General features: G+C 54.5%; 2 protein-coding genes across 4 annotated transcripts in view; both read right to left on the bottom strand.

Moving 5' to 3' along the window:
• Positions 1 to 319: 319 nt before the first annotated feature.
• On the bottom strand, positions 320 to 15,247 carry LOC129041657 (zinc finger protein 282-like). 2 transcript variants are annotated; one of them, XM_063667963.1, is made up of 6 exons: positions 15,182 to 15,247; positions 9,763 to 10,115; positions 7,659 to 7,762; positions 4,202 to 4,318; positions 2,774 to 3,313; positions 320 to 438 (listed from the first exon to the last, which is right to left on the bottom strand). In XM_063667963.1, exons 2-6 carry the CDS (start codon positions 10,104 to 10,106, stop codon positions 383 to 385), a joined length of 1,161 nt encoding a protein of 386 aa, XP_063524033.1. In that variant the 5' UTR covers positions 10,107 to 10,115; positions 15,182 to 15,247; the 3' UTR covers positions 320 to 382. The 2 variants fall into 2 exon arrangements, with proteins under 2 accessions (XP_063524033.1, XP_063524032.1); XM_063667962.1 differs by lacking the exon at positions 15,182 to 15,247 and adding an exon at positions 12,151 to 12,377.
• Positions 12,658 to 19,206, bottom strand: part of ZNF783 (zinc finger protein 783) — a 27,872-nt gene continuing 21,323 nt past the window's right edge. The window contains exons 5-6 of one of the 2 annotated variants that reach the window (XM_054493980.2): positions 18,422 to 18,550; positions 12,658 to 16,105 (exon numbers count right to left, since the gene is read on the bottom strand). In XM_054493980.2, coding sequence (XP_054349955.1) covers positions 15,267 to 16,105; positions 18,422 to 18,550 — 968 coding nt within the window. In that variant the 3' untranslated portion in view covers positions 12,658 to 15,266. The remainder of the gene's footprint in view (positions 16,106 to 18,421; positions 18,551 to 19,206) is intronic. The other variant, XM_063667961.1, reaches the window with a different exon arrangement.

Genomic DNA, 19,206 nt, shown 5'->3' with positions numbered 1-19,206 from the left:
GGGAACGTTGCTTCATCAGGCGTTGCCTCCCATGTGGAGTTTGGGGCTTTAGGAAAGCCTGGGTTGGGTGGAGCAGAGCCATCTTGGAGAGGATGACAGTTCCCTGTCCTCCTGGAGATGCCTGGGTGTGTTAGCAGAGGTGACACGTGTCTGACAGAGATGGGAGCTCTGAGTGTCCACAGGTGAAGAAGTATGTTTCACCCAGACATTAAGGTCATTTTTGAGCTGCTGCTAAGGAATTTCTTGCTTATAGAGGCAAACCAGAGTATCATTTTAACCCTAGAATTGGGCTTGTACAGAAGGATAAAACCCAGGAAAATGGATATTTCTATTCAGATTTATTTGTGCCTCTTTTTAATCCCCTTTAATGATGCAGTGGTTTTTATCTGATCAGGAACTTGTCATGATTTCCTCTCGTAGACTTCATAGGAGATAGTGCTTTAAAAAAAAAAAAAAAAACTTCTATTATTTGTTTAGTATGTTGTAAGTAGATCATTTTAAAAAACGGAATCTATATTATGTTTAACTTCAGAAGGCATCATTTATAAGACAGTATGGCAGTTAACTATTATAAAATTATTTTGATGAATTATGATACAATCTACATAATGAATACTTTTGATTATTTAGGATATTTTGTCTTGTATTGGGGCCTCTGGTCTGAGGTGTGTTGCATGCTCTTGGATTCAGGTGATGACCCAGTAGGCTCGGTAGAGTCCTCTGCCTCTCAAGACGCATCCCAGTTTCTTAGCTTGAGCTGTGTGACCTTAGATACTGGACATCGAAGTTGCCTGTGCAGCACCCAGGGAGAGCTGCTCAACCGGCAGTTGGATACAGAGGTCAGACTCTTGGAAGACGTAGCTCAATTAGAGAGAATACATTTGGGAATCACCTGCATATACTAAAAATTCTGAAATATAAAGTGAATTTTCCTCCCAAACCACATCTTAAGAGGAGAGATGGTCTCATATTGCAGGGGATGCACTCAGATATTTTATCTGAACCACAAAATAGTTTAAGCACCACATCCTAAATATTTTATCTGTCATTTGACTTCAAAGGCCAGGATGGTACATATGGAAAACAAGAGCAGCAAGATGGTAGATTGAAATCCAACAGTGTCAATAATCACATTAAGTGTAATGAACGTAAATGCCACAGTTAAAAGGCAGATTAGATAAAAATGCAAGATCCAACTATATGCTGCCTATAAGAAACTTACTTTATGAATACATTAAAAATAGAAGCACGGGAAGGTATATGAAAGACATCTGAACAGATAAAGTAGATTTCAGCACAGAGAATATTACTACAGATGATATAGAGGGTCATTTCATGAATAAAAGGTTCAACTTAATCAATAAGAAATAACCCCAGTTTATCAGTTTTTGTGGCCTTTATTTTGAAGTTCTGTTACAACTGCAAGAAGTACACCCATCCACAATTGTAGTAAGAGATTTCAACACACCTCTCAATAATTGATAGAACAAGTAGACAGAAAAACAACCATCTTGGCCTAATTGACACTACCCAGCAACACAATACTTGGAACATTTACCAAGATAGATCATATTCTGGGATATTGAGCGAGGTGTGATATATGTATAGAAATTCAAGTCATGCAAAGTAGAATAGAAATCAATAACAGACACTTGGAAAAATCTCCAAATATTATAAAAAACTAGCACACTTCCCAATACCTTATGGGTCAGAGAAAAAAATCAAAAGCCTATTTTGAACTGATCAAAAATGAAAATACAAGTGTGTGGCATGCAGCTAAAGTAGTACTTGGATGTATTGGGGCCTTCAAAGCACTGAGTAATTACGTCCCCTAACTTGGACCTTTGTCTCTGAAAATCACTCCCCTAATAGAACAAGGCAAAGCCAGCCACTCCTGCGCACCCCATCTCCGAACCCAGGCCTTCCCCTCAGTGAGGCTCAGGTGTTTGGGACTGGCCTCTATTCCAGCCGCCTCCCTGCCTCCTTGCATGCCTCCCTGCAACGAGAAGCCCCATGGGCAATCTCAGTGCCTGGGAGAACAGCCCTCCCCCGGGAAGCCAAGACCATGGCCAGAATACTTTGACCTGGCCAAGAAGTGCCCCCCAGGAGAGGTTGCTTGGATTTAACAGGCACCAACTGCCCCTTCGCCCTCAGAGCTCCTTTAGGGAGCTCTCTGGGTGCTACCCACATTCTCCATCTTCACACGAGAAAGAGAACTGGGCAAGGGACCCCCACCCAAGACTTTCCTGATCACCACTGCTCGGCTGCCTGTCCCCAGGGCACCTCCTGAGGCCCAGCTCTGTACCGGTGCCCTCAAATCTGAGTGCGGCAGAAGGATCACTAGGGGTGCTCCCCCACACTGCACCCCTGAGGCCCGTGGGCGGCTCATCGGTCGGGGAGTCCCTCTCACAAACCAGGCAAGATGGAGAGGCCTGGCTAGCATGGCTGTCCTGGTGACGCACGAGCCAGGAGGGACAGGTGAAACTCTCGCCACAAGGGCTGCAAGGATAGTGCTTCTCCTGCGAGTGGCCACACAGATGACGCAGGAAGCCGGGCTTCTGCGTGAATCTCCTGCCGCACTGGGCGCACTAGAAGGAGCGCTCGCCCGAGTGCACCCTCTGGTGCACGGTCAGGTTGGCCAGACGCGTGAAATGCTTGTCGCACTGCGCACACTGGAAGGGCTTCTCACTGATGTGTGTGTGCCGGTGCTCCAGCAGCGTGGACAGGCGGCTGAAGCAGCAGCCACATTGCGCGCCCTGGAAGGACTGCTCACCCGTGTGCGTGTGCCAGTGCTCCAGCAGCGTGGACAGGCGGCCGAAGCTCTTGGCGCACTCGGCGCACTCGTAGGGCTTCTCCCCGATGTGCGCGCTGTAGTGGGTGTGAGCGTCGACTGGTGGACGAAGGTCTTGTCGCACTGGGCGCAGGTGTAGGTGCGCTCGGCCACGTGCGCCGGACGGTGGCTGGTGGGGGGTGGCCCGCTGCGGGAAGCTCTTGGGACACTGAGCACCAGCAAAAGGCGGGGGGCCATGATGCGCGCGCTGGTGCGGTGCACTGAGCTCCTTCTGTCCCAAGCTCTGGCCACACTGGGCGCAAGGTGGGCACTGCTCCGTGCCCCTAGCGGCTGGCTCAGCCTGGCTCGGGGGGCCTGGAGGGAGGGAGGCCACCTCTCGCTCCCTGGGGTCAGGAAGCAGACCCCCACAGGTGCTTCCCCCAGAGCCCTCCTTGCCAGGCCCCCCTCCAGCAGCCCAAACTGGCTCCTGGCCCTCGGACCCTCCCTCCAGACTCCTCTCCTCTTTGCGGCCCGGACAGGTCTCTGCAGGCAAAGGACACAGAAGGGTACGGTGAGTGAGGCCTGCCTGCCACAGGCTCTGCAGCCAAGCCACCCGCCCTTGGCTCTCCTGGAGTCTGAAGCCTGGGACTCGAGCATCACTGAAGGCCCCACTCTGGCCTAGCCTCCATCAGCTCCCACTGTCCTCTGCCGGGTTCCACCCTGTGCTGTTCCACCTAAGGCTCCCCCGTTCATCCACCTCTGAGCCTTGGCCCGAGGGTCCTCTCCACCCAGAACGTCTCTGGCCTCCTCTTTGCCTCTCACCCAGGATCTAAGACCCTCTCAAGTCCCACCTCCCTCTCACGGAGCCTCCCAAGACCAGCGTGGTGACATTTTCCCCAGCAGCACCTTCATCTGGGCCGCCTGTGGCCACCAAGACACCTCTTTTACTATAGCTGAAAGAACACCTTCAGCTGTTTGCACATCGTAAGCATATGTGCTTTTTCTTAGAATACTGGCCATCTTTTGGGTCAGATTCTGAAAGGGCTCTCTGGCTGTAGACACGGCAGTGCCCCTTCCCACTGTGTACTGTGTCTGTGTTTGTCTTCTCTCTCCTGAGTGGAATCTGTGTCTCACGCATTAATGAGCCACTGCAGCACCCAGCACCATGCTGCCTACAGACCAGTTCATGAAATGAACAGGAAACAGGATCAGGAATAAAAGAATGATTTCGTGCAACTGCTTGGGAGGACACCACGCAGCAAGCACACAAGATTCTGCAGAGACACAGCCAAGGCTGCACACTGCCTTCCCTCAGGAGCCTGGTGCAGGAGAAGGCCCCCGCTAGAGGCGCTGTGAGGCCCCCCAGGGGAGGCCATGTCTCCCAAGGCCCAGGGATACAGGCCTGGGGAGACATGGCCCAGCATGCCTTACCTGAGCACAGGTGTGCCCCAGTGGTCTCCTGTGGGCCCTGCTGGCTCCTCCCACTTGCCCCTTCCTCTTGCTTGATCCAGGACAGAATGCCTGGGGATGTTTCCAGCTGGCCTGCATCTAAGGGAAAGAGGAAGAGGCCCTGAGGGCAGCAGGTGTCATGGGACATCTTTCCTCTCACAGCCTCAGTTGGGACCATGACACCAAAGAGACTCCCAACAGAATTGTAGGTCCCAGCAAAGGCACAGCACATCCTGGGGACGTGTGACATGGCAGCGAGTCAAGCCAGGGGAGCTTGGTCTGTGAATGATGGGCTGTGAGCTGTGATGGGGATGACCAGCCATCTTCCAATGCCATCCACCCCACTTCAACACTAACAGAGCACTTGGTGTCTTGCTGGGCATGTGGCCACCTAGACTCCAGACCTTGTTGCTGGGCCTCCCTGCAAGTAGATGTGCCCTGTGGCTGGTCTGACTAATGGATGTGAGGGGCGCTGCCTCCTCCAGCTATGGGACCTTTGACAGTGGATTCGGCCTCTCTGTGCCTCAGTTTCTTCATCTATGATATGAGGAAACTGAGAGTTGGAATAAGCTTAAATGGGTCAATGTTTATAAAGTGCACAGTAAGTACTAAATGTACAAGAAACCAATGTGTTTGGTTAAAGGGAAAGGCATCAACTAAGAGAAAAGGGAAAGGGCACCCCAACCCCCAGCGCGTCCCCTTGCTTCCTTCAACAGGACCGCGGGCATGGCGATGGGCCATCTAGAACCACAGCAACAAGGCCTGGCCCCAGGAATGGTGGAGCGATAGGCTGGAAGGAGCCTGGGCCTGTAAGCTGCCAAACAAGCTCTGTCGGGAGGGAGACCAACCCCTGCCGTGTGGAAGCTGCGGTTTTGGTTTGTTGTTTTGTTTTCTTCAGTCTCTGCTACAGCAGCCAAATACAGATCCCACAGTGCCCTCAGGTGGGTGTCCTTCAAGGACTGGGTGACCTCACCAATGTGCCCACTTCTAAGGCCTATCTTAAGATCAGGGAATAATTACTGCTCCTCTTCCTGCTCCAGGCTTGACACAGGGTAGGCACATTTTTTGTTAAATGAATGAATGGAGAACATTCCAAGCCACCCATATCTAACTGCTGTCCAGTTGCTCAACGCTGCCAGATTTTATAGCCAGGGCACAGCTCACTTCTTTCAGTCACACATGAGGCACTTCTGACACAGCTACTCTGAAGACACCAGCCCAACCTGGCTGCCACACAGCAGGCTGGCTCCAGGATTTACCAGGGCCCTGGAAACCGTTTCAGAGAGGAAATTAATCAAAATGTATCAACACGAAAAGATCCTTAAGACATATTGTTGAGTGAAAACAGCAAACTGCAGAAGACATGTAGAGTATATCTGTGTGTATTTAACCCCTGTATTTTTCTACAGTACACACAAGTATGTATTTGCATGAGAAAATAGCCTGAAAGGTTATGCAGCAAAATGGTAACAGTGGCTACCCTGGAAGGGGCCTAGGGTTGGGCGGGTGGCCAGCAGAGAGCCGCTTAGCTGTGCCCATGACCTCCACATTGCTTAGTAAGAACATATTCATGCAAGAATCCATTTGCATAATCAAAACACAGACACTTTCAATGGCTAGAGGCGGGTCACTTTCTGTTCAGAGGGATCTCTGAGCCATGATTTTCAAACTAACGGCACCAGAATCACGGGAGGAAAGTGTTGAAAGTCCAGTGCCCAGACCCTGCCCGTACCTAATGAATGAGCGGCCCGTTTACACTGCTTCTAGAATTCTGGCAGCAACAGTCCGCCTGTGGAAACATCCAACAGATAAAGCAGTCACGCACCCACACTGTCTGGGGCCTGCAGGATTTCTTGCACCCACACTGGCTGGGGCCTGCACGCAAAGGGTTTAGAAGCAGCTTTTAGGAGTGAGGCACAGTCCTGGGGGGTAAACAAAGCTCTCTCCTGGAGAAATCTGGAAAAGTTTACAGAGAATGGAAAACAAGAAGTAACTGCTAGAATGGCAAGGACTACCCAGACTGCAGGGCAACCCTAATCCCCTGAGCAGGCCTCATTCCTCCACCCACCATGCTTCCTCGAGCTGCCTTCAGGTGCAAGCCCAGCCTCATGGCAGAGCCATGCCTGGGGCTCTTTGGCCAGGCCCTGGCTGCTGCTTTGCATCCCCCTAGGAGCTGCTCAGCCCTGGGGACTGTGCCACCAGCCACAGCCTCTGAACATGCCCCAGTCCTGCCCACACCTGCTGCAGGGGGCCAGCCCAAGACTGGGGTGGCTGCAGTGCCTGGGCTCAGCTCCCCTCCCTGCACCACAGGGGAGGAGCTGTTGGCCAGGCTGCTGCTGTAACAGCGCTCAGTGACACCACAAGAGCCACGCTCCACCCAGCTGGCCTCTCGCTCAGGGTTCCCCAGCTCGGGCTATGTGACCTGCATCCTGTCACACCCCACCCCTTACTCAACCCTGTTCTCTCTCTGGTGCCCCCGCCTCCTGCAGGTGCCTGGAAATGCCACTTTTAGCCTTGGACCTATATGCCAGCCACTCAGTACCCTTGTCAACCCCCACCTTCTTCCCTACTCTGGGCTCACCGTGACTTAATTTACCTACTCATAGAGTCTGTTTCACAGGGGAGCCTTCCGCCCCAAATCTAAGAATCTAGAAAGCAAGCAGCAGTATCTTGGCATAATCCACTGTGTTCTGAGCAACCAGCTCCAAGGTTCCTGTCCTTCAACTAGAATGGTCCCACTGTCCCCCATGTTATATGTTTCTGGTTGTCACTGGAATAAAGGGTTCTCACCTTAAAAAAAAAAAAAAAAAAAAAAAACAACTGCATTCTGATCCAATGCTAATTATTTGAAAAATGGAGGAAACTGAGTTCCTATTCTGGTTCACTGTTCATTTAATAATTATTTATTATTTATAATCTCAGTACATGCCAGACAATGTGTAAGGTGCTGGAGGAGGGGGATATCACAGCAAGACTCAGTCCCTTCACCCAAGGAGAGTGAAGACTGGAGAGGAAGCAGGGATTAGGCTGCAAAGTGAGGAGGACCCGCACGCAGGCACCAAGGGCCCTGGGAGCAGACGCAGTGTCAGGGCAGGTCTCACGGAGGCCGCCAGCCCGTCGCTCCTCCCAGAACCTTGCATGCACTACAACAGCCTGTCTCAGTTTCCTGGTAACTGCTATGCCCTCTGCCCTTCCCCTCAAGCCTCCAGACTGGTCTCAGGCCAAGCGATGGCTCCAAAGGGACATGGAGTATGGGAAATGGCCCAGGCCCTGTCTGGGTGTCAGAACACCCGGGTCTGGCCCTGACCGCCAGCTGTGAGGCCCAGCAGTTCACTTCCCCCCACCTCTGCCTCTCTTTCTCCAGGGGGGGCCTCCTGACACCAGATGCCCTTACCAGATGCAGGTGGAGAGGCCCAGGCCCACACCCTGAGGGACTCACCAGTGCCCGGGCTCTGGCCCCTCTCTGTACTGGGCAGGCTGCAGTTGCCTGCCTGTCTCCTTTCTCCACTGGCACCAGAAGATCTGGCTTGGTGGTGGCCCAGCCTGTGGGGAGGAAAAGTGCAGTGGCAGGGCTGTCCTCTGCAGGCCTGGAAAGGGAGGGTGTTCTGCCAGGCCTGGAGCAGCCTCTTCAAGGCGTGTGTTGAGGAGCACGGAGAGTAGGGCGGGCAAGGCCTCTCAGTTTTCGTGGGCTAGAAGTGAGTGTCATGAGGCCAAGAGGAAGGGTTCCCATCCACTGCCCACACGGACAAGTCACCTAGTCTAGACAGATGAGGAAACAGGCCCAAGAGTGGGGCTGGCCATTCATGGCAGTCAGGCTCAGGCTTCCTGCTGCCCTTCCTTCCACGTGCTTCTCCTTCCTCGCCTGAGGCCAGACAGCCTCCTCACCCAGCCTCCCAAAGCACACTGGGACCCTTTTCTGCAGGAGGAACCTCTGCAGCCAGGCAAAGAGAGGGAAGGCACTGTGTTCTGGGCCTCAGCCTCCCAACAAGAGGAGAGACTGGACAAAAAGCCAACTGCTCACCTGCCCAAAGCAGTGAGAATTCCAGGTTCACGCAGGAGAGCTTCGGAGTGGGGTAGCTACAAAAACCTAGGTCTGATCAAGTCTCACACGAAGACGCACACCTGCCTGAAGGAGCCAACTTCCCAGGGCTGGCCCTCATTTTCTGGACCTGGGGCATCCTTAAAAGCAGGCCTGGCCAAGCACAGTGGCTCATTCCTGTAATCCCAGCACTTTGGGAGACCGAGACGGGTGGATCGCCTGAGGTTGGGAGTTCGCGGCCAGCCTGACCAACATAGAGAAACCCCGTCTCTACTAAAAATACAAAATGAGCCGGGCGTGGTGGCCCATGCCTGTAGTCCCAGCTACTCAGGAAGCTGAGGCAGGAGAATCACTTGAACCTGGGAGGTGGAGGGTGTGGTGAGCTGAGATCACCCATTGCACTCCAGCCTGGGAAACAAGAGCAAAACTCCATCTCAAAAAAAAAAAAAAAAAAAAAGCAGGCCTACAATTCATCCTTCTTTGCTCCGCAGGAATCTCCTGAGAACTCAGTGTGCAGAGTGCAGTGTGGGAGTCCTAGAGATGCAGGTGTAAACCAGGGGAGGCCCCAGCTCCCCAGGAGCAGACAGGCTGGCGAGCCACAGGTGTGCACGCAGGAGCTGCCTCTGGCACCACGCAAAGGGCAGGAGAGTGAGGAGCAGATTCCAGTTTATTTACTCCATGAGACCTGGAACAAGTCACATAACCTCTGCATTTCATTACATAAAACCTCAAAATGAGAATGACAGATACCTTCTACCTGCCTGAAAACAGAGGGCTGAAGAAATGATCTCCACATGCTTCCTGCTCTGAGATTCAGGAGTCTCATGTGATTGAATAAAGGAGTAAAACCAAGGTGTGGAGGCCCCCAGAGGCCATCCTCTTACCCAGGAAGCTCAGGGTCTCACAGCTCCCCTTCACAACACATTTGCAGAGCTCCTTCTATGAGTCCTCCAGGCCGCCACCCTGCTGCTCTGAAAAATACCCGACCGTGTCTTCAGGAGTCACGGGCACCTGGAAGTACAGGTTGCCTGCACCCACCATGAATAACAACCATTTCACGGAGCAGCCAAAACCACCTCCAGTCTCCTCTCCCTTCCCCCGAAGCAGAGGGCATCGCAGGCCAAACTCAACTCCATCACACTGCCTTCAGCTGAAGGGCAGAACCAGTGACTAATGGGATCCAGGATCGGGGCTCCTGGGTTCTCCTCCCCTCTCCCAGGCACACATATCTCCTACTTGTGCCAGTCCTCACTCTCAGAGATCATGTACAACCACCGCTGCACAACCATATCTCTCCCAACAAACCCCATTCCATCTTCCAAAGCAGACATTTTTCTGTGTCACAATTTTCTTCTGACATTTTTCAAGCCCTTTAAAGTCAACTAGTGACTGCCTCGGACGCCCAGAGGTCAGGCTTCAGCAGCCAAAGGGCTCCTTCCGCTATGCATATGGCAACCCTACAGAGTCCAGGCAGGGCCTCTCCACCCACACCCAGCTCCTGTACCTTGGGGGCCTCCCCCTTGCTGCCCGGGGGCAGCCGCAGGATCCAGAAGTTCCTGTTGCACAGCAGGTTCTCCACGTTCCCCAGCCACCTCTGCAGCAGCCCGTACTCCTGCAGCAGGGTCCCCAGCATGGCTCACTTGCCTCCAGCTGGTTCCGGAACTCCACAGCCACCTTCTCGCAGTCGGCCAGCTTCTTCTTGGCTGTCCGTGTGCTTCCCTCCAGGATCTGTAGCCAGGCAGCCTGGGGTTCCATCTTCTTCTCCACCACCTGAACAGCAGCCATGACAGCCAGAAGGGAGCTCTCTGCAGATAGGATCTGGGCCTCTCCCTGGAATTCAGTCTGCATATGCCAGTCCTGCAACCAGACACAAGTTCGCGAGTCAGCCACCAGAAGGAGAGCAGCCCAGAGCCATTCCCAAATACAAGAAGGTCAGGATTCTCCGGAATGGGGGAGACGTCTTCTGAGTGCCAGGCGGCCTCACTGGTCAGACCCCCAAACAGACCCCACCTAATAGTCAAAGACAGCAGACACTGGACCACACAAAGCCCCCATGAGAAGAATCCTGAACCAAGACCCGGGGCAATGGAAAATGACATAACCAACATTACCATCATAAATGAACAGAGAGTGGATCCCAGCTCCACCACTCACTGGCTCTATTTACTCAGCCAATTACTCAACCAACTAGGGAACAGGGCCAGCAGCACGAGCCAAGAAACGGTGAGAAGCCCAAGTCCAGAACACCTGCCAGGGGACCTGGGGTCCAGTGCACACCCAGGCAGCAATCTGACTCCTCACCTTTTTCTAGAACAAGCCCACACCCCTTAGTGGGCTCAAGGGGAGAAAGGCCTGTTGTTCTGCCTTGGTGATCTCTAAGGCCCATCCACCCTGACATCTACTGGTGTGACTTCCTGCCCTGCCTGATACCACATCCCCATGATTCAGGTGCCTTGTCAACCAGCCCCAGGGTGGTCTCCACCCTCCTAGCTGCCAGGCAACAGGGGCCAGAGAAAGTTGAAAGCAGAAAAGGAAAGAACAAGGAAACATTACAAGGAATACCCTGTTCACAGGAGGTGGAAAATGTATTGTGTATTGCTGGAAATAAAATTTAAAATCCAGGAATGCCTCAGCGGGGAACAGATGAGGTATAAAGTGAGCACTCCTGGAAATGGAACTCACCTAGAACTTGACTCAATGCCTCTCCTGCCGTCTGAATCCTGCACAACCTGAGGTCAAGCCACATTACTTATCCAAGTTTCTATTTTCTCACTTATGGGGACATCCTAACTTCCTTCACTCCTAAGGTGGCTGTGTGGATGAAATGCACTGAAGATATGAAAAAGCACTCATGGTGTATGACATTAGCACCTGTTATATTCTTAAAAACAAATATAAAGGCTATAGACCAGTGATCTGAATGTGTTATGAACCAAAGACTGTGATTAATCCAATTCTGTGCAACTGAGTTTCTCAGAGACCTCCCCGATAAACGTACTCAGCAAAATGTCCCACACATACCAGGTACCAGACACCAGATACCCAGCCCTTTCCATCCCCTCACAGCATGGCTCTCCATCCTCAAGTCTTGCCTCTGTCTGATACAATGAAGTGGAGCCCAGAGGAGACAGCACCGTCTTCACAGATTAGGGGCAAACATCCTCGCCTCCCTGCAATGCCCTGCCACAAATGTGCCACCCGGGAATGGATCCAAAACCACTGCAGAGCTATTTATACTAAGAGATGGCCCCTCTACCTTTAAAAACCTATGAAAATCTCAACAGTTCTTATGCAGGCCAGCAATGGCCTAGGTCAAGCCTGAGCCTGAAGCCCCTAACCAAAAGTCCTCACAATGCAGATCCCCTCAGCAGCAGCCAGAAGGACTTGTCAGGGAATTTTAGAAAGAGTGGGCAGGCATCAGAATCCTCCTGACTGTAATCAGAGCTCAAGTCTAGAGCCCACCCACCAGACTGTAGCAGACATCCCTCCCCAGGCCATGGCACTGGTCTCAGCTTGGAGGGAGGGGAGATCTTTGAGATGGTCGACTAGGGGGCGGTGCCAAAAGGCGGGTCCAGAAAGAGGAACCTTGGAGAGTCTGGAATGAAGACGTCCACAGTCCACTGTCCCCCAGAGCCGGGTCCAGTGGATATCAGGGCTGGAGGGAACCTCCAAATCTTGTGTTTGCCAATCACCTTATTCCACAGGCAAGGAAACGGAGAGCGAGAAGGGCGTTTATCGTGTGGCCTTAGGAGTCCTTGTCCTCCTCCTGCCACCCGGGCTGAGCCCTTCCCAGTTCCAGGAGGTCGCCGGGGATGGTGGGGGGTGGGACATCCTCCTGGCGAATTCAGGACTCGGCTCCACGTCCCCAAGCCTCCATGAGGGTCGCCCTTACCGGAGGCGCAGCCGCCTCGGCCATGGCCCTGTGCTGGCCGGCCTGGGCAGGGAGTCGCCGCTGCCGTTACGCGCGGCCCCACATAAGCCCGGCTGCGCAGTCCTCTCCGCAGACGGCGTCAGCCCTGCTTTCCCCGCACGGACAGAGCTCGCGGGGCCGCCAGGACTGGGGACACGCGGAAAACGCGTCCGAGCGGCAGCTGTGCAGAGACTCAACGGGTTGCGACCGGGTGGACCCCGCCCACATCCCAAAGCCAGATCCCCATTGGCCAGTGGTGGAAGCTCCGCCCCCACCTGGCTGGGGACTCCGACCCAGTGCCAGCTTCTCATTGGCCAGCCCGGGAGGCCCCGCCCCCACAGCGTACGCCGGGCCTTTGTGCAGGCCCGACAGGTGTGAACGCCCACCCCCGGCTGGTGCCCAACAGCCCGCAGGTATCGCCAGCTGCCACCGCCCCACACGGCCACTCACCTCCCAGAGAGCAGAAACCAGATCACGCGCACGCACTCGTTTATGCCAAGTTTATTGAGCACCAATTAGGGCAAGGGACTACCACCTTCACAGTTCTCTTGGGCTTATTAACGTCATGGCCCACCCATTTATTTCACAAATGAGGAAACCGAGGACCCCGCTGGGGGAGTTTGGGGCCCAACCAGGGCTCCCACCGAGTCTGGGACACCCTCAGCTCCTGCACCACAAAGCTTCGGTTGACTTGTTTCAATGTAAAGAACGTTACTTAAACACGTCTGAGTGCTAGGCAAACTCACAAGACCTAGCTCAAAGTTTGAGCACATTGCTATGAAAAAAAGAAAAAAGGAGAATCAGCACCTTGTGATATTTAAGCAGGGGCATTTGGCACTAGCCAAACAAGCCCAGAAAGTCGGCAAAATTCTTAGCCTGAGGTATCCCCAGAACACCTGAAACTAGCTCCTGCAGCTGAGGGTCAAACTCGTGCACCTGCACTTGCACCACATCCTATCTGAGCTCTTGCTGACAGCCCATCTCTGGTTTGTGAAGCTCATGGCAAGGGTCGGGGGACTCCAGAGCAGACAAGCAGGATCCACAGCACAGAAGGGCAGTGCCTCTTCCCAAACCCAAGGGAGCCTGGCTGAACTGTCACTGACTTGTATACTCACCCTCCTCCAAGAGATGATAGCAATGCTACCATTGGCCCCCAACTCTGCTCAAGACTTTGGAAGAAGTGTGAGGGTCAGAAGGGCAAGGAAATGGCACATCCAGGGACCAAGGCCCCCAGAAGCAGCCCTGAAGGGTGGCCACAGTGCCAGACAAGGCGGTAAAAAACAAGGATAGCTGGGGTCCCATCACTCCAGCTTCAGAGTCACCCACACCAAGGCTGCTCTACAGGCAGAACCCGCAGTGGTGTGATGAGAGACACCAGAAGCCAGCTGACCTCCAGACTGCCCCATGAGGCCTCATATTATTGCCTGAACTTCTACAGTCCGAATCTCATGCTTTGGTAAGAATTTGTTCACCAAAATACAAAGGACTACTGGGGAACAGAGCCCCGTGGGCGAGTCTTTCACTGAACCCAGTGGATTTGCCACTCACTCCAGAAGATAAAGGTCCTTCCTGAAGGATTCTGACAGGAAAAAAAGGCTGGAATGGAGTAGAAAGGAGGCCCTGAATTTGAAAGGAAGCACAAAGCTAGGCTTCATATTTGTCCCAGTGCCTGTTAATTTGACCCTGACAACTCTGAGGTAGGACACACTAGGGCCGTGACCCCCTTTGACAGAAGAGGAACATGAGACTAGCTGGGACTAAAGGATTCACCCAGATCTCCTAGCCCAATTCTGCCCCAGAGCCCAAAGTGCTCAAAGGAGAACTCCTTTGAGAGGAGACTGCCCCGCCTTTAATGTGAAAAGCAGGCCTGGAGGCCCAGGGTGGAAGTGGCCCTCAGCTAGACCAAGGGCCTCCTCTAGTGGAGGGGCTTCCTGGGCTCTCTCTGCACTGCCCCTCAGGGTGCTTTCTGGGGTCCAGTCAATGGATCTTACACACCCATGAACACTGAGCCCTTGGGGAGAAGTGTCCAGGCTTCAGTTTCCCCTCCCAGCTGACAACAAAAGTAAATAATGGATGTGACTATCCCGTGGGGAAGGACTAGGAATACTGGGAGTCACTCTGGGCCAAGAAACACACACATGGGGAGACACTGTGCTTCCAAGACAGCAGCCAAGACATCCCCATCAAAACCCACAGGCTGGGCCAAGAGTGGTGGCTCACGCCTGTAATCTCAGCACTTCAGGAGGCCGAGCTGTGCGGGTCACCTGACATCAGGAGTTCGAGACCAGTCTGGACAACATGATGAAACACTGTCTCTACTAAAAATACAAAAATTAGCCCGAAGTGGTGGCACGCGCCTGTAATCCCAGCTACTCAGGAGGCTGAGGCAGGAGAATCACTTGAACCCGAGAGGCAGAGGTTGCAGTGAGCGGAGATTGTATCATTGCATTCCAGCCTGGGCAACAAGAGTGAAACTCCATCTTAAAAAAAAAAAAAAAAGACCCACAGGCTGGTGGATGTAGCTCCCCTTCCAGCTCTGCAAGCCCCACATGGAAAAGCCGGCTCTTTCCGACTTTGCAAAAGGCAAAGTTCCATTAGCAACTACACACATTTACAAAAGCACTTGAAAGTCTCTATAACAAGGGAAAAAAAGTTTCAAAATAGCAAAGTAGAACACTTTCCAGGGCCCTTTCTTCAGGCCACCCATCCACTCCACTGTTTCTCATGGTGACAGCAGGCAGGAGATCTCTGCACAAAACAAAAATCCCAGGTCCCCGATGTCTCTATCGCCCCCATACTGGAAGGGCCATGATCTCTGGTCCTCTTGGCTGTGGTACCTACCACAGGCCCTATCAAAAATAAGGCATCCCTTAAGCCTTAAGGAATCTTTTACAAGTCAGGAATGCAGAAAAGGCAGCGAAGAGTGCAAACAGGAAACAGAAAGCACCCGGTCACACACACTGTCACCAGAAGGGCGGCTACCTTCCCATTTGAATGGGTAAAAACAACAAACCTCTCTCCATCCCAGGAAGAGGAAGAACCTGCGTCAGGCACAGGGGAGAGACCGCGCCAGAGGTCCTCTGTGGGCTCCTGCCTGGTCAGCCCTCCTCCTTCCGGCTGGGCCAGGGCAGGGGCAGGCTCCCGTGGCGGGCAGGGGCGGCAGGCAAGTGTGGGCCCACCTGGCCTCGGACGTGGGTCTGCATGTGCACAGCCAGGTGGTGGTTCCGGTTGAAGGTCCGGCCACACTGGGGGCACTGGTAGGGCCGCTCACCGGTGTGGATGCGCTGGTGCCGGAAGAGGTCCGAGGGCCGGCGGAAGGCCTTGCCGCAGTAGGGGCAGGCGGGCCAGCCCTGGCCGTTCCCGGTGTGCAGGCGCTGGTGCAGCAGCAGGCTCTTGCGCTGCTGGAAGAAGCGCAGGCACTCACTGCAGTGGTACATCTTGCTGGCTGCAGGCCGCCGCCCCACCAATGCACGGCCCCCTGCCACGGAGCGGCGACCCTCAGGCTCCTCGGGGAGCCAGTGGATGACAGGGCCGGGCACCACCACCTCCCCCGGCTCCAGCATGGCCTGGCTGTCCCCGCAGCTGGTGGGCGAGCGGCCGGGGGCCTCCTGCCGCCCCTCCTCCACGTGGGTCCGCTGATGAATCGTCAGATTGATCTTCAGGCGGAAGCTCTGCCCGCAGTCGGGGCAGGGGAATGCCCGCTGCCGCCGGCGGGAGAGGACTCGGGGCGTCTCCCCGCCGGCCCCCGGTGGCCGTGGCTCCCCTGCCCGCACCCTGGGCACGCCCTGGGCCTGATGACGGCTGGGTCCCCCAGGCCTGTTCCTGGGCCCTCGGGGGATTCTACATTCGGTCTGGCCTCGGGACACCCCCAGAAAGAGCCGCTCAGGCGTCATCTCGTCTTCAGACTGTGCCTCAGTCTTGATGGCCACACCACCACCTGGCAAAAGGAGTCTATGTTGGTTTCCAAGTGGACCTCACCACCCTGTCCCCCAGGTCACTCGGCCCAGTCCTGGCTTCCAGCCTCAGCCTGGGCCCTATCTCCCCACAGTGCTCACAGCACATTGCAGGGGTCCTGCTCACTGAGCCCCGCCACACAGGCACTACCTCGCACGGTCACTCAGTCCTGATTGTTGTCATCTGCCTCATTCCTGGAGGCCAAGCTAAGGACATCAGGGGAGGGGAGATCAAACTGCAAGGCCAGGAGCCAGGGAGCCCGGAGGTCAGGGGTCAGCTGGAGTGGGACACATAAGCAGAGACCCTGGGCACAGCAGAGAGGGTGGCAGGACCCCACCCCCAAGAGTTCTGGTGACACTAGTTACCATCTGTGAAAGACAATGAGCCCCAGGGGCCCTGGATGCCCCCAGACCACCCTAAGAGGCCTCTGTGGACTAGAGGTGGTGAGTGCTGCATCCATGCTCAGCTGCTCATCCACATGACAAATCCGCACAGAGCGTCCGTGACCTGCCTGCCACTACACTCACTGGTGACAGAGAGGAGGCACTGGGACCTGAGATTCCTGCCTGGGTCTGTGTGAGTCTCACTCAACTCCCAGGTTGGGTGGAGCCAAGGAGCTGCTGGGACAGCAGTGACAAGGACAACCAAGGCAGTGGCAGGTGATCACAGCAATGTGCCGGAGACATGAGACCCCAGGTCTCAGCACCCAGCTCTCAGGGGTCCCTAATGTGAGGGAGGGTCCTGGTACCCTGCCCTCTCAGGGAAGCACAGACTCTAGGCAGAGGGACACAGACTGTGGACACGGGGGGCTGGGAGCCCAGCCACGCCAAGACCACGTGAACAGCTTTTCCATCATCATCAGACCACATGCCTGGGATCTGATGCCTGGGTTTTCATGCAGTGCCTTTCCAGCCAGGCCAGACCAGACCACAATGGGGAAAGACCAGGAAGGACCCCAGACTGATCTGGGTCCCCACAGTCCCCAGGGAGATAGAAGCTGGAGAGGGAGGGAGGGAACCCTCAGGAGGAAGCCCCTCACCAGGTCTCACAACCCACTCCACTCCCAAAAGGCCCCCACGCTCCTATGGGGCTCTGCTGCAGCCACAGGTGCCTCCGCCCTTCTTCCCCAGGCCCCATGCCTGGCAGGATGTCCCTGGTGGGGGAGGTTGGAGACTCCCCATCTAAAGACTCTCCTTCTGGTTTAATCAAGGATAAAATGCTGGTGCTGGCTGGGGGCCACGTGAGAAAGACTCGGCGAGGGCCTCTCCCAACACCAGCTACAGGACACCCGCAGCTTGCAGCGTGCACAGCCATCTCCCCAGCAGCCCTGGACATGTGCAAGTCCCTGTCAGGGAAAGGAGGCCTAGGGCTTCTGTCCAGAGGGCTTCAGAGGTGAGACAAGAGCTACGAAGGCCATGTCCCCAATACTCCTGCAGGCCAGTGCTAATGACTTGTCCCTCAGCAACTGTCACCCTGATGAGCCTCAAAAGAACAGAGGGTTGGGAGGCTCCCGGACACCGTTCCAGGTCTTCAATGGGACAGGAACATTGCCTTCCCACCTAAGAGGGTCCCATCTCTCCAACTCCATGAGCAGAGCCCAGACTTAGACACTGGCTGGAAAGAGAAACCCAGGGAAGGGAGGATGATCCAGTGGGGAAGATACCCAGAAATCACCGCAGGGAAAGCAACCAGAGACTGAAAGTCGGGCCAGCAGCAGGACCAGGCGGAGGAGCCAGCCCCGCAGAGGAACACTCGACAGAGAACAGAGCTCTGGACTGTTTGCCAAGTGTTCCACTAAATACCCTGATATACATTTTTGTGAAAGGACAGGCAGGGACTGCCTTTAAATAAAAGCAGACAAAGAAGTCTGGAAGGATGACTAAAGCCAGAGTTCCCAGTAGGTCTTCAGAAAGAGGGCGTTTACTGAGAAACACCATGCTGGCGCCGCGCTAGGCACAGGACACACATTGCCCCATGGATGGGACCCTCGTAAAAACCCTGGGGAGGCACAACACACCCATCTACCCCCTCCCCTCACTCCACCGGACCCGTGTGCCCAGGCCCCCAACACGCAGAGGAACCCACCCTTCTATACAGACTGTTTTCTCATGCTGAAAATGCCAAAACCTACCTTCTTTTAGGCCTGTCTCAGGGGCCTCTTTCCCAGAAAGCCTGTCCAGCCCAGCCCAACCAGTCTCCCAGCCCTCTCTCCCAGCCCCACGCTTCCAGCACCATCGCTTGGTGATCGCGTGCTGCCTCGGGACACTGTTCATCCTGCCGCCTCGCTGTCCTCACTCACCTGCTTCTGGCCCAACTGGGGCCACTCTCGCCTCTGAGTCCTGCTGCTGCTTGGGGGCCTGCCCTTCTTTCAGCTTCTCCTGGGCAGGGCTGAGTGGGCTGGTGAGGTGCTCTGGATATGGAGGGAGGCCTGGAGAATGTAAATCAGTGACACTGAGCACAACATGGAGGTCTCCTGCCCAGATGACCAGGGACCCTCTGAGGAAAGGCAGAGTCACTGCGATCCTGGGCTCCAGCACAGGGCATCATAGTGAGGTGGACCCCACCGAATACCTGGCAGCTAGATTCCAGTCTAAAGCCTCATGTCCCAGAGAAGGAAACTGCAGCACAGGAATTCAGCAGACAGGAATTCATGGTAATGATCACTAGGCAGGTCATGACAGAATCTGGCATTTTAAGGCAGGAAAGAGAAACACCATGCCTGTCCCACCAGCCAGTAGGGTGGCCACCACCTCCCGCAGTCGGGCCGCCTCCTCGTCCTCCTCCAAGCTGCTCTTATGGCATAAGGGACCCAAGGCAAGGCAGAAACACAACTGAAGATATGGCGTTAGGAGCGTCAAGGTTTTCCCCTCAGAAGTTGTCTTTCAAGATAACTCCATCCCTACGCCTACTTCTTAGAACCCATGTCTATATACATGTTTAATCAGCACCTGCCTCCCAGAGTGATCGTAACCAACCCAGCTGTCAGCAAGACTTTCAAATGGTAAAGCCCCGAAACGAGCACTTGTCCTCTCACAGAAGATATCAAACTCTGATTTTTTTTTTTTTGAAGTTTTTTTTTTTTTT

The sequence above is a fragment of the Pongo pygmaeus genome, chromosome 6 (assembly GCF_028885625.2).
Source record: "Pongo pygmaeus isolate AG05252 chromosome 6, NHGRI_mPonPyg2-v2.0_pri, whole genome shotgun sequence".
Taxonomy (NCBI): domain Eukaryota; kingdom Metazoa; phylum Chordata; class Mammalia; order Primates; family Hominidae; genus Pongo; species Pongo pygmaeus.
Note: the sequence above shows the minus strand (reverse complement) of the source record. Positions and strands in the feature narration are given on the sequence as shown.

What these genes read in the sequence shown, in the direction of transcription:
- LOC129041657 (XM_063667962.1), bottom strand. Translation starts at nt 12,174, where the DNA reads ATGGCCGAGGCGGCTGCGCCTCCG. An exon ending in TGGGGCACACCTGTGCTCAG is followed by an intron (nt 3,314 to 4,201) that starts GTAAGGCATGCT and finishes CTTTGCCTGCAG; the next exon opens with AGACCTGTCCGGGCCGCAAA. An exon ending in GCACTGGCACACGCACACGG is followed by an intron (nt 439 to 2,773) that starts GTGAGCAGTCCT and finishes TTTTTTTTAAAG; the next exon opens with CACTATCTCCTATGAAGTCT.